The sequence below is a fragment of the Hippocampus bargibanti genome, linkage group LG17 (assembly GCF_051943395.1).
Source record: "Hippocampus bargibanti isolate YZ-2025 linkage group LG17, ASM5194339v1, whole genome shotgun sequence".
In the NCBI taxonomy this organism is placed as follows: domain Eukaryota; kingdom Metazoa; phylum Chordata; class Actinopteri; order Syngnathiformes; family Syngnathidae; genus Hippocampus; species Hippocampus bargibanti.
In genome coordinates this window covers 17,158,419-17,172,473 of record NC_142750.1, presented here as the reverse complement: position 1 = coordinate 17,172,473, position 14,055 = coordinate 17,158,419, and the positions used below count along the sequence as shown (strand labels likewise).

General features: G+C 42.6%; 2 protein-coding genes across 4 annotated transcripts in view; one reads left to right on the top strand and one right to left on the bottom strand.

Moving 5' to 3' along the window:
- The first annotated feature begins 547 nt into the window (after window positions 1–547).
- On the top strand, window positions 548–6,579 carry rcn3 (reticulocalbin 3, EF-hand calcium binding domain). Of its 2 annotated transcripts, none has more exons than XM_089018899.1 (8): window positions 548–630; window positions 1,382–1,608; window positions 2,156–2,349; window positions 2,416–2,588; window positions 3,595–3,655; window positions 3,740–3,831; window positions 4,968–5,075; window positions 6,390–6,579. In XM_089018899.1, the coding sequence occupies exons 2-8, from the start codon at window positions 1,394–1,396 to the stop codon at window positions 6,495–6,497; spliced, it is 951 nt and encodes a 316-aa protein (XP_088875025.1). In that variant the 5' UTR covers window positions 548–630; window positions 1,382–1,393; the 3' UTR covers window positions 6,498–6,579. The 2 variants fall into 2 exon arrangements, with proteins under 2 accessions (XP_088875025.1, XP_088875024.1); XM_089018898.1 differs by lacking the exon at window positions 6,390–6,579 and adding an exon at window positions 5,427–6,246.
- Window positions 6,573–14,055, bottom strand: part of nosip (nitric oxide synthase interacting protein) — a 37,881-nt gene continuing 30,398 nt past the window's right edge. For both annotated transcript variants that reach the window (XM_089018901.1, XM_089018900.1), the window contains 3 exons: window positions 8,738–8,808; window positions 8,541–8,649; window positions 6,573–6,874 (listed from right to left, as the gene is read on the bottom strand). In XM_089018901.1, coding sequence (XP_088875027.1) covers window positions 6,803–6,874; window positions 8,541–8,649; window positions 8,738–8,808 — 252 coding nt within the window. In that variant the 3' untranslated portion in view covers window positions 6,573–6,802. The remainder of the gene's footprint in view (window positions 6,875–8,540; window positions 8,650–8,737; window positions 8,809–14,055) is intronic.

The window sequence follows — 14,055 nt, the reverse complement described above, 5'->3', positions numbered from 1 at the left end:
GTGTAGACAGGTAGTGGACACGTTATCACATTATACTGTTATTATTAATCAATTATTGTTATTTTTACTAGTTGCTATTATAGTATTATTAATATGAAAAGCAAATTAGTGACAGCTGAGCATCAGACAAGAGTAACCACAGGGAAAGGGAAAGTGGATGCTCTCTGCACATATAAAGCCATATAAATAAAAATATTTGCTATACACTGTATTTTTGTACATGGATCATTTGTTTTTCACATAATTTTCCATGATTTTTAGTAGTGAATTAATTTAAGTAACAAAAAAACCTGAATCGTATTTGTGAGCCGAAGGAGCCGCTCTTTTTAGTGAGCCGAGCCAAAAGTACGGCTCTATGAAAGGAGACGGAATTCCCGTCACTACAACAAAAGTCAAGCACTGGGATGCACGCATTTGCGTGACAACGTGGCGCTTCACACCCAATAAGAATTAGTGGAGTCAATGTCGTTAGTGTGATTGGTCAAATTATCTTCATTTGGGCTGTTTCATTGGTTACTCCAATAGCTAATCCCGCCTCCTCCACAGCGTTTTAAAACGATAAATAGTGCCAACGCGTACAGTTTTCTCTCAACCACTTAATATCATTGGGGTCGGTTAAGCTACTCACAAGTAAGTGCTTCAGAAAATTGGTCTTTTGATTCATGCGATAAACCCAAACCAGCTAAAGGTGTCTCGTTTCTTTAATCGCGACGTTTTCGCAGTCTACTTTTTTTGCACGGCTCAGAAGGAACGAGTTTGTTGTGGTGGTCCTTGTGGGTAACAGAGAAGTTATACGAAAAACATTCCAAACGTTCAACTGACAGACGATGTTTATGTTCGTTTACCATGAATTAATCACTGCTTAGTAAAGTTAATTACTAACCAAGCGTTCGATCTGGCCCTCCAAAATAGTAATTTGCAAATTATTTTTCGAATTTAATTTCTTCCTTGGATCGTACTGAGGATTAAAAAAAGGTGACTCGCCATAGAATATATCGCGATATCTCGACCAATGTTTGATTTGATTGAGTTCACTCAATTATATCTCGAGTAATATTCTGATTAAGTTGATGACCATGCGTTTTCTGTTCCAACTACTGTACTACAGTATTGCATTGGGTGTGTCGTTTCTCTCCCAACAACTCATTCAAAGTACTCAGCAGAAATCTCATTTTGTTCCTATTGGCCACGCTTTTTATGTTCTTTTGTTTTGGGATCTATTATTGCAAAAAGCAAAACAGGGAGCTTGAAACAACATCTGTAAAGTTAATCATGGTAAATTTTGAATTGCAAAAACATTCCCCTGCTATACAATTCCCTGAAAAAGAGCTATTTTACCCACAAAATATGCGAAATATCACGACTGTATTTCCATCCTCAGTTGCGAATCATCATGCTGCTGCAGTCCTTCGCATCTGCCTACCTCCTGGTGTCTGCCACATTCGCAGTCCCCGCTCAGGAGAAACGCGTCCATCACCACACCGACCTGAGTGACCATGTCCACAATGACGCTCACAACTTTCAATACGATCACGAGGCCTTTCTTGGCAAAGAGGAGGCGAAGACCTTCGACCAACTGACCCCGGAGGAGAGTAAAGACAGACTAGCGTAGGTTCAGGTTGTGTTTTTCAGGAAATACCAAAGGCTAGTTGTAAAATTAAATCTGCAAATTCGCTCATAGCAAGGCACAATCACAGGGAAATTTAGGGAAACACTGAACAGTATTTTGCTATTGCTAATGAATAATGGCCCTTAAAAATGTTTACAATTGGCGAAATGTGCCACAAGTGGGTAGCAAAGCAGTCTTGGCACTCAAATGCCCCAAAAACCATCCATCAACGTATCCATCCACCCATTGTCTGATGTGCTGATCCTCCCAAGGGTGACAGGGTGTGCTGGAGCCTTATAATAACTGTTTTTGGGCAGTAAATGGGGGACAGCTTAAACTGGTTGCCAACCAATGGCAGTCTACTCATAGACAATGATGTCTTATTTATTGGGTGAATCACAAAGAATAAAGCCCCTGCCCCGCTAAAAAATATATGAATTTTCCATGAAATAGAAGCGTTTCTAATTGTGATTTTCATGATAATGTGGACATTTAAAAAGTGTTGTACTACTTTGCAACCTGAGCCTTCTTTGTTCTACCCCAAAGGAAAATTGTGGACCGCATTGACACAGACGAGGATGGTTTCATTAATCACGCAGAGCTGCATTATTGGATCAAACATAGACAGAGGAGGTACATCGAGGAGAACGTGAACAAACACTGGAGGGATTATGACAAGAACGAAGATGATAAAATAGCCTGGGGGGAGTACAAGAACACGACCTACGGATTCTATCTTGGTTTGTAACTCCCTCTGCATCCACCTCTCTCACTACTTGGTCTAACTTATCTGTCTGCCTTCTCAGATGAGGAATTTGATGATGTGGAGGACAAGGCCACCTACAAGTCCATGCTTACCCGAGATGAAAGACGCTTCAAGACCGCCGATCGTGACGGCGATGGAATCGCCACGCGTGAGGAGTTCACTGCCTTTCTCCACCCGGAGGAGTTTGATTACATGAAAGATTTGGTTGTACAGGTACAGATTTGTCGGTGTCAACGTGTAGGTGCAATTGAAGATTGGATAACTGTTCTTGTATGTACTGTATATTCTGATGTATAAGGCACACCCCAAAGCCTTACTTTTATTCAAAAGATGACCCTGCGCCTTAAATGCAGGTGTGCCTTACATGTGAAGTAACATTGAGCCATAGGTCTCTCAACTACTGTCAGCAGCCACCACTCCATTTCCTCCTGTAGAAGTTGTACGTAACCCCAGCCTCGACTGTGGCGACTTTTATATATTTATAAAAAATATGCCTAGAAAACCTTTTTCATTCAATAAAGGTGCACCTTATACGCCAATGTGCCTTATATATGGAAAAGCTTTAGAATACACTATTCATTGGGGTGCACCTTACAGTCCGCTGCACCTTATAAACCGGAAAATACGGTAGTTGTGATTTGTGGGCTTTAACTCATTCACTGCCAGACGATGTGCAAAAATGTCCACTCAAGTGCCAGGGATTTTGTAATTTTCACTCAAAATGCGGGACCCACAGAATATTTTATAGTTATAGTTTTAGGACTAAATAAACATTCAATGCAGCATAAAAAATCTTAGACTCTCTTCTTTCATTAGAAAACATAGTTACTTCCTAAGTTATATGGGTTTGAAGTTATCTGTGCTTGAAATGAGGGCGGCTGTACAAAAGGCAAATGCTGCCCCCTCGTGGAAGGGAACACCATTGACCAGCGTTTTATCGGCACCCGCCGCAAGAAAAACCAAAGCCTGAATAAATTCGCGAATGACGCTCCACGTCATGCTTTTAAATTCCCGAATAAATTTGGGAATGGCAGTGAATGAGTTAATCGTCAACTGTAACATCTTGGTAAATTAGTGTGATTCCAGTATGTTCAGAACAAAAGTGTTTGGAAAGGTTTAACATTTGTGTGTCTGTGCATCACATGTGGTGAAGTGGAAAAATCTGTCTGAACCCACAACAGCGACCTTTCTTCAAAGTAACGAAAAAACTCTCTTGTAGGAAACAATTGAGGACATTGATAAAAATGGGGACGGCAAGATTAGCTTAGACGAATACATAGGTAAGTGACCTGTGTTTTAAACTCCTCTCAATTTGGATGCTGAATCTAATTTTGGTGCGTGTGCTGCGAATTGAATGCCCATAGGAGATATGTACACACCGGAGGATGGAGAGAGTGAGCCTGAATGGGTCCAAACTGAGAAGAAGCATTTCACTGATTTCAGGGATGCCAACAAGGTATGGTACTGAATTTATCGTAAGAGTTCAATCTATATATTTTATTGTTTGTGTTAAGAAAATAATACATACTTAATTGGAGCTCCCAAAAGAAACCAAAATGTATCTTTGTAAAAGCAAATTTCTAATACAGCATTGAGAGAAGCATTCAACTCCAGTTACTTACATTGACTTTTGAAAGATAAAACTTGCCCAGACCAATTACACCACTCAACACGTTTTTATTGATATATTTTTTTAAACCAGAGATGTGTGTAAATTCCGAAGATTTGTTTTTTTTCACCAGTGTGTGTGTTGCAAGGACATTGTTTACTACTTCATGTAACGTTCATTTAGTCATTGATTCATTCATTGTCTGGACCACTATATCCTCACTAGCCTATCCCAGCTGTCTTCGGGCAGTAGGCGGGGGACACCCTGAACCAGTTGCCAGCCAATGGCAGGGCACACAGAACCGAACAACCATTCGCGCTCACACTCACAGCTTAGGACAATTTGGAGTGTCCATGCATGTTTTTGGGATGTGGGTGGAAACCGGAGGACCTGGAGACAACCTACAACATGCAGACTCCACACAGGAATATAGGGGGGTTGAACTCAAAACCTCTGCACTGTGAAATTGGCGTGCTAACCACTTGACTACCGGGCCACCTAAATGTCATATGTTTAGTCAAATTTATTAAGCGTGAGGCGCATCATGCAACAAATTACTCCACCCGGTAAAATAAAAGCCCCTGCTTTGTAGGGTCAAACTTAAAAAAAAAGTCAAAAACAATTCTCTGAAAAAAAGGAGAAAAAACACTTTTTAATAGTGTCAAATCAGTTTAGGGATACATAAAACCATCAATGTTTGAAATTTTCTGTTAATCAGTTATTGTTACACAAGTAAACGATCCACCACCAATGAAATGGTCTTATTTAAATGCACTCGACCGAAACCCGCAAGCTTGTAAAAAGCAAGTGATGTAAGTGATGACTGTAATATAAGATCCGGTTCTATCAAAACGCGATAACCTTCAGAAAAATAGAAAACAGAACAGTCATTCTCTCAGTCAACTACTACAGGAATCGTGGCAGTACTATAGATATTGGACCCGTCGCTGGTCTCTTTTTCTTACTTGATGTGTATCACACAGGATGGGTCCATGGATTTCGGTGAGGTGGCGCAGTGGATTTTGCCCGGACAAGTCGACCATGCCGACAACGAAGCCAAACATTTGATCCACGAGACAGACACCAACAAGGTAACACTGTCGCCTCCAAGCACACATGGACACCGCAACATGACCAAATACACATTTGTGTTATTGGCAACATGATTATTGACATTGAACCGACTGAAATATCAGTCCAAGTTTGATAGTTTCTGGATGAATGGAGATAAATATATGGATAGGACACGATAAAATAAAAGGGGTACTGTAGGTAGATTAATTACCGATGGAATAATTGACTTCTAATCAAAGTTTTAATTCACACTAATTGCCTAATTTCTCTCTGTCTTTCCTCTTTCTTTTCTTGACTTCATGTATATCCTCCATCTGCTTCCATGTCAATCGCACGAATGTTGGATGACGTGGCCGATCAATCGTCAGGACCAAAAAATAACCAAACACGAAATCCTGGCCAACTGGAACATGTTTGTGGGCAGCCAGGCCACCAATTACGGAGAAGATTTAACAAGGAGTCACGACGAACTTTGATGAGCCTTCACAGTTGCAAACAGAGCTCATCCCGGTCCATATTATTTCGCAAGGTTTGCTCACATGGGGACTGTACGTAATGGCTGCCGGTGACACGACAAGTTTCACTCTTGCATAAATAATTCCATATTGCAGTCACATACTGTGTATGTGGTTACATGTGATTCTTTTATGGCCATAACATAGCGCTACAGTAGTCTCTTACAATCGGTCCAATTTTTTTGATGGAGGAAGTGTTGAAAAAAAACTGCGGATATCGTCTGACTGAAACTGTTTTGAGTTTGTTCTGAATATTAGAGACCGTCACAATGACACACACTCCACTGGCGTATCGCTTCGTTTGTATGTGGTGCTGCACTTACTTTCAACCCTCCCATGTATGGAGATTGTTTTTCAAATCAAACTTGTAGCCAATGTATAGGATTGAGTTGAAACAATATTGTGTTAAATTACGGTCAGAGGCATATTTACGTTGGATGCTAGAATTAATTAAAAAAAAAGTCATTATTACTGATTAGACAAATACATAGACTTTTGTTTTTCTTTTAATTTGCATTGAATGCTCATATTGCAGTTTAATGTACTTCTGAAAGCAACTAAATGTGTTTTTGCTTATCTTCCTGTGCATTTAAAATAAGCAACTCAGCAATTTTAATTTTTTCATCTTCACACAAGTGATGAGCAGACAGCCACATTAAAGTCCTGGACTACACTCATGACATGTTTATTTAAGGACCTATCATGCGCCTCTGAATTTTATGCAGATGATTTCCATCCTCAGTCGATTGAGACATATCTGTTCCATTTTATTTTTGCTCTTTGTTGTTTTCGCCTTCTCTGTTCTGTTGATGTCAGGATGGACTTGTGACACTGTCTGAGATGCTCGACAAACTCGACTTCATCAAGATCAGCACTATCACGGATTATGGAGCCATGAACGATGACGGCCATGACGAACTTTGAATTTCAATACCATAGAATACTATGACCAATGTTTTATGTGTTTGAGAAATATTTCTGAATCCAAATACAATCAAAGACGTTTGGGAGAGCATATTTATTGAATTGACCAATAAGCAGGCAAGTATGCCGGTTGAGGAAGAAAACAGCACTCTTCAAATCGTATGAATAGTATGCTATTAATTAGAAGAACAGAATGGCAAACAGAAACATGCCCGGTATATCAGATACCATAGAAACAAATGTTGTGTTTTGGCTGTTTGCAATCAATTTTTAGAGACTATAATATTAATTAGCAGATTGTTCTTTCACACTTGCATCACTGGACGAGCTTCTTTGGCCTTGAGCTTGACGCCAGCCCCTGCAAAGCCAGTTCCTCCCTGTCAAAGAAACACCAAGTTTTATGTAATTTTATCAGATGGAAACTTAAAGGACAACGGACATCACATTTTTGTTTCCTAACTGACATCAGAAAAACGTTTTATAGCATCTAAAATACCCAAAACACGCACGAAATATGATATTCTTAGTCAAATGCAAAACCAATAAAAATGACTTAAAGTGTGCTGAAACTGCAAAAAAATTGAAACCGGAAGTGGGCAGTTTCAGAAGGTCCCGCCCCCTTGTTCGTGGTGTCACGCCAAGACGTCTTGCCTTGCTCGAGAATCAAAACAATGGCTTCAGAGAACATGCTTTCTTGTTACTCATCCAGTTATGAATATGATTCAAATAATTCTGAAGAGGAAAGCATACATGTTTGCAATCGATTAAAGAATTTATTCCGTGTCATTTTGAGGCATCGGGGGGGGGGGGGGGGGGGGGGGGGGGGTCGACCCAAAAAAGGCAGAAGATGGCGACAAAGCTGTGGAAATGGACTAATTTTTTTTGTCACAAAACACAAGGATTCACCATCGCGTGATTTATGTGTTTTCCTTCTAATTTCGCCATCAACACGAAGTTTTCAGACCAAACAAAGTACTGCAAAATGCATTGACGTGATGAAAGGACTGCTACAGTGTGTCCTTTCTCGGTCAGGGGCGTTCCTTCAGTGACGTGACGTCTCGTCACCAACTCAAAAACAAGACTTCCGGAATATTCAGCGCGAGTCTTAAAACGTAAAATATAGCTATATGCGGTGGAATCTTTGTAAAATACGCTCAGTCGAAGTCATTTGAAGCGATTTTACAAATTATGGACAAAACTTGTCCAGAGGCGTCGGTTGTCCTTTAACACTGTCAGTGTCTTTCATTCCATTCACACTGCCTCATTTATTAAAAAAGAAAACAAACAATGCACCCAGAAACCCAAAAGCGTTAAGAGTGTTGTTTTTAAAGCACAGGTGAAACTCAATTTGTACCTATGTTTACCAAATTTTCCTGATGCCACCATCTTTACACACGCTGTCTAAAAACATAAAAAATAAATAAAACATCTCTCATGATCACAGTTTTGAGAAAAAAATGTGTACCATATTTTCACGACCATAGACAGCAGCACAGTATTGAAAGGTGGACTGTTAGTTTCGGGTCCAATTGTATTTCCACTATGTTATAAATGTATAATGTTCTATTATTTTCCCTGCCCACCATGAATGTTGAGGGGCTTACTAGATAGATTTTTCACAAAACGGCGAGGAACAAGGAAACAGCTCCCAATAAAGACATCTAAAAAATAAATACAATGTACTGTCATCATGTTTTGTATGAAAGTACATGTACATTTTTTTTCAAAGCAAGTCTTTTCTGCTATGTTGGCATTTCACAATGTTCTTGCCACTCCATCAATACAGACGCACATTCAGGACAATCATCTGTTCCTTGATTATGCAAGATAACGTGTGATCATGCAATATTTCTCACACCAGGAAACGGTGAGAGCTCTGACAAAGTTGTGAGTGGTAACAGGCAAAATGGGTTAACTAGGTAAAATAACTGCTTTTTACACAGACAAAATAAATAAAGGTACAGCACAAAAATGGATATCATCAAATCGGGGGGATGGTCGACAAAGAAAAATCTTCTGATGGGTTGTTGACCACGTACATACCCTTTGCAGTAGTATGATGTCATTGTCAGAGAGCTTGTCTCCACTCACGGGATCCATCATGTCCAACTTGATCAGTCTCTCCACGCACTCCTGTGTCACCACGCACCCCCTGAACATAGCATGGGGAGAAGACAGCGGAATCTTTCCATGAGAAGATGCTCTCAATTATAGAAAGACTTGCTGGTTCAGCAACTTACGAAGGTCGCAGAACGGCACAGGGAATGCTGTTGCCCAGGACATCTTTGGTTACTGCACAGACATATCTGTCCTGTTGGAAATAATTGTTCATTGTTCATTGGTACTCATTTACCCCCAAAGAATGGGGTAGTTTCAAACTTTGTCCATATAATAATAATAATAATAATAATAATAATAATAATAATAATAATAATAATAATAATAATAAATTTCAGATGCAGTTTGCGAATATGCTGAAGTACAGAGAAGGTCAGAAGGAATTGCATTGTGTCCTTGTAGATCTGGAGAAAGCGTACGACAAGGTGCCCAGAGAAGAGCTGTGGTATTGCCTGGTATTCCCTTGTCTGGAGTGACAGAAAAGTATGTCAGAGCGGTGCAAGACATGTATCATGACTGTAAGACAGTTGTGAGGTGTGCTGTTGGTGTGACGGAGGAATTCAAGGTGGAGGTGGGACTCCACCAGGGGTCAGCTCTGAGCCCTTTCTTATTTGCTATGGTGATGGACAGGCTGACAGACAATGTTAGACAAGAATCTCCTTGGACCATGATGTTTGCAGATGACATTGTGATCTGTAGCGAGAACGGGGAGCAGGTGGCGGAGAAACTAGAGATGTGGAGATAGGCCCTGGAAAGGATAGGAATGAAGATCAGTCGCAGCAAGACGGAATATATGTGTGTGAATGAGAGGGATCCAAGTGCAAGAGTGTTGCTAGAGAGATAAACAAGGTGGAGGATTTTAAGTACTTGGGGTCAATTGTCCAGCGCAATGGAGAGTGTGGAAAAGAGGTGAAGAAGCGTGTCCAGGCAGGCTGGAGCGGCTGGAGAAAAATGTCAGGTGTGATGTGTGATAGAAGGGTTTCAGCGAGAATGAAAGGAAAAGTGTATAAAACCGTGGTCAGACCAGCCATGATGTTTGGACTGGAGACAGTGCCGCTCAAGAAAAGACAGGAAGCAGAGCTGGAGGTAGCAGAGCTGAAGATGTTGAGGTTTTCTTTGGGAGTGACCAGGTTGGAGAGAATCAGGAATGAGTTCATTAGAGGGACAACTCAGATTAGAGGCTTTGGAGAGAAAGTCAGAGAGGCCAGACTGAGATGGTTTGGACATGTCCAAAGGAGAGAAAGTGACTATATCGGCAGAATGATGCTGAGCCTTGAACTGCCAGGCAGGAGACCGAGAGGAAGACCGAAGAGGAGGTTTATGGCTGTGGTCAAAGAGGACATGAAGGTAGCTGGTGTGAGAGAAGAGGATGCACAAAATAGATAGTTAGATGGAGGACATTGATTCCTGAAGGGAAAAGCCGAAAGGAAAAGAAGAATAATAATATTAATACATTTGATTTCAAGCGGCTTTCAAAGCTCTCAAGGACAAGCATAGATACAATAATAAATAAAATACAAGTATGAATAGAAACAAGAAATAGAGCTACAGAGAAAATGCAATTTTAAATAGGTGGGTTTTGAGATGGGATTTGAAGGTGGGAAGAGAATCGATGTTACAAAACATTGGAGAAAGTGAGTGTATATACAGTGATACCTTGGCTTACAAATGCCGTGGCTAACGGACTTTTCGGCTAATGAACGTCAAATTCACGAGAATTTAATCTTGCCATACAAACTATTTTTCGGGATACACACGGAGCACAACAATGAGTAATGTGTCGTTCGTGAATGAGCCCGTTCTCCAAACAAGGAAATGGCAGCGGCCTTTTTTTTGTCCTCCATTCCCCGCCCCCAGTCTTCGTTAAAGCTGCACATGATTGTCAAGAATGCAGCAGTTTGGGTGTGGGGGGCTTTACAGAAAAACAGAGCTGCAAATTAAAATACATAGGCAGACGAATGAGAGGGACAGTGACAAAATGGATAGAAAACAGTGAAATTTGGACTCGTTTCAACTTTGATAGTTAAAATGCAGAGTGTAGACTGCAAGGTTAAAATATCCCATCAATCAGGCTCCACAATTAAATAACCCGCACAAGCCATCTGTACACTTGATGCAAAAAGCTATCAACCCAGCTAAACAGAACACAATTGATGAGGAACTAGGTAAAATTATCAGAGAAGGCATCTACAAGGGATCATTCCTCATAATAATAATAACAATAATAATAATAATACATTTCATTTATAAGCGCCTTTCAAAACTGTCAATGAAACTTTACAGTCAGTTTTCCTACGGGTGAGCAGAGGCAGCCACATGTGCCAGCATTCACTCAACCCAAGATGGTGAAAGAAGGCTATGTGTCAAGTGTTTAATGCTGATGAAACCGGCCACTCCATTCAATCAAGCCATAAACGACCATCACAAAGGTAAATAAAACTTTATTATAGAGTACAGTTGATTCCTTTAATTATAATACTATAGCACATTTACTATATAAAATAAGGTATATTTTGTGTAGTTTTAAGGCTTCGGAAATTAGAAAGTAGAAAATTATGTTTTATGGGGACCTGGGAACGGATTATTCTCATTTTAAGGGTTTCCTATGGGAAAATATTTTTTGGGATACACACTGTCTGTGAACCAATTAATATATATATATATATATATATATATATATATATATATATATATATATATATATATATATATATATACATACATACATACATACACACACACACACACACACACACACACACACACACACACACACACACACACACACACACACACACACACACACTCTCTCTCTCTCTTGGCAGTCCATCGAAGTCGAAGATGACGTCGCTTCCATTGCTTTGTGGGGTATTGGACAGTGGTTATCGGAGCTGGCGTCGATGCCACTGTAGGTGACTATGAAGCCCGATTCTGGAGCCACAAATCCTGCCACATTCAGGACATGTGAGGCCGGGACCGGGCTGGCGAGGTGGTACTGAAGCAGCACAGAGGTGTCTTTGCTCGCGCCGCACGATCCTCCTCTAGGTGCGTTTGTTTTCAAGTTGTGTCACCCCTTCGTGGCATAAGGAACGCCACAGTGGCCTGTTAGCTGCAGCAGACTCCAGATCGCTGGGCTTGATGTTGCATTTCTTTAGAGTCTGTTTAAGCTGGTCTTTGTATCGCAGCTTAGGACCACCAGGCTTCCTATTTGCTGACAGGAGTTGTCCATAAAGCACCTGCCGAGGCAAGCAGCAGCTAGGCATCCGGATGACATGTCCAACCCACCGGAGTTGCCTCTTTGCCAGTATAGCCTCGATACTGGTGGAGGCGGTGCGTTGAAGGATGTCAGTGTGTGGGACACGATCCTGCCAGGTGATGCAAAGGATTCGTTGGAGGCACCTGATGTGGAATGCATCAAGGCGTCTCACATGGCGTCGATAGATGGTCCAGGCTTCTGCGCCATATAGCAGCGTGGACACACACACTGCTTGGTAGACTGCGACTTTTGTTGGAGTTCTTAAGTGGTTGTTTTCGAACACACGAGTACGAGCTTGATGAATTGTTGTCCTCAATTTTTTCCACCTGCTTTCAATATCAAGGTCACCGTTACTGGTGTCCTTGTCCAGGCTGGCAAGTCCCTCTGCCAGCTTGTTGCGGTAGCTGGCTGCACACTCTGGGGACTCCAGGGCCCTGGTGTTAAGACGCCTTTGGGGTGGCTGTTTCTTGTGAGGAGGTCGAATTCGCAGCTTGAGCCTGGACTTGATCAGTCGATGATCAGTCCAGCATTCAGGCCCACGCATGGCCCGTGTGATGCAGATGTCATTTTGGTCTCGTTGCCTTGTGATGATGTAGTCCAGTAAGTGCCAATGTTTGGACCTGGGGTGCATCCATGATGTGATGTATTTCTTTTTCAGTTGAAAGATGGTGTTAGTTACAATCAACTGATGCTCAGAGCACAGAGTGAGGAGTCGGAGGCCATTGCTGTTTATTTTCCCCGTCCCGTGTCTTCCGATTACTTGTTTCCAGAGCCTGGCATCAGTACCTACTCGGGCATTGAAGTCACCCATCAGAACAAGTTTATCAGAGGCAGGGATTTTGGATATGGTAGCATCCAGGGACTCGTAGAAGGCATCTTTGGTGTTGTCGTCAGCATCCAAGGTGGGAGCATAGGCGCTGGGAGCATAGGAGCATAGGCAAGGTGGGAGCATAGGAGCAAAGTTGCGAAGCGACCTTTTACCAGGGTAATACGCCAAGTCATAAGCCGTTCATTGATGCCTTGGGGGGACTCAGGGATGTTACTGAGTAAGCTGCTTTTCACAGCAAAGCCAACTCCATGTAGTCTTCGCTCATTCTCTGGGAGACCCTTCCAGAAGAAGGTGTAGCCCTCACCAACTTCTGTGAGTGAATCCTCGCCTGAGTCCTCCTGAAGGAGAAGAAAAGGGCTTTTGTGTCGGGCAACAGAGAGGAACTGAAGGCCGTGCAGATCCAACTGAGGAGGAAGATCAGAGAGGGGAAGAAGGCCTACAGGATGAAAATGGAGGAGCAGCTGCAAGCCAGCAATGTCGCTGGTGTCTGGAAGGGCCTGAAAAACATCTCAGGCCACAAAAGCCCAGTGACATTGAACGAAAAAGACAAGGACTGGGCAGATGAAATCAACCGCTTTTTCAATCGGTTTGACAAGACGCCAGCCGCCCCCGGCCCACCGTCAACTTCACCTGTAGCTGCACCTGCACCAACTCTCACTGTGGCCTTACCCTCCCTGCCCCCTCTCACGACCAGCTTTCCACAACCAACATCTGCCCTCCCAACCGTTGCCACACCCTCAGCCGCCACTCTGCCTCCTGGTTCCTGCCTGTCTGTCACAACTGCGCAGGTGAGGAACCAACTGAGGAGGATGAAGGTGAGGAAGGCAGCAGGTCCGGATGACATCAGTTCCCGACTCCTCAAGACCTGCTCCGACCAGCTGTGTGACATTGTCCAGCACTTGTTCAACCTGAGCCTGAAGCTGGGCAGAGTTCCACAGCTGTGGAAAACGTCATGCCTGGTCCCAGTGCCCAAGATTGCCAACCCCAAAGAGCTCAACAGCTACAGACCGGTGGCGCTGACGTCTCACCTGATGAAGACGCTGGAGAGACTCGTCCTCGCCCACCTGCGACCGCTGGCAAGCTCATCGCTGGACCCGCTGCAGTTTGCCTACCAGCCCAGCATCGGTGTGGAGGATGCCATCATCTACCTCCTCCATACGGCGTTGCTGCACCTGGAGAATGCTGGGAGCACGGTGAGGATCACATTCTTCGATTTCTCCAGTGCCTTCAACACCATCCAGCCCAGTCTACTGGGGGACAAGCTGCAGCATGCCGGAGTCGACCATCACCTCACATCCTGGATTACAGACTACCTCACAAACAGGCCACAGTACGTGAGGGTAAAGAACTGTGAG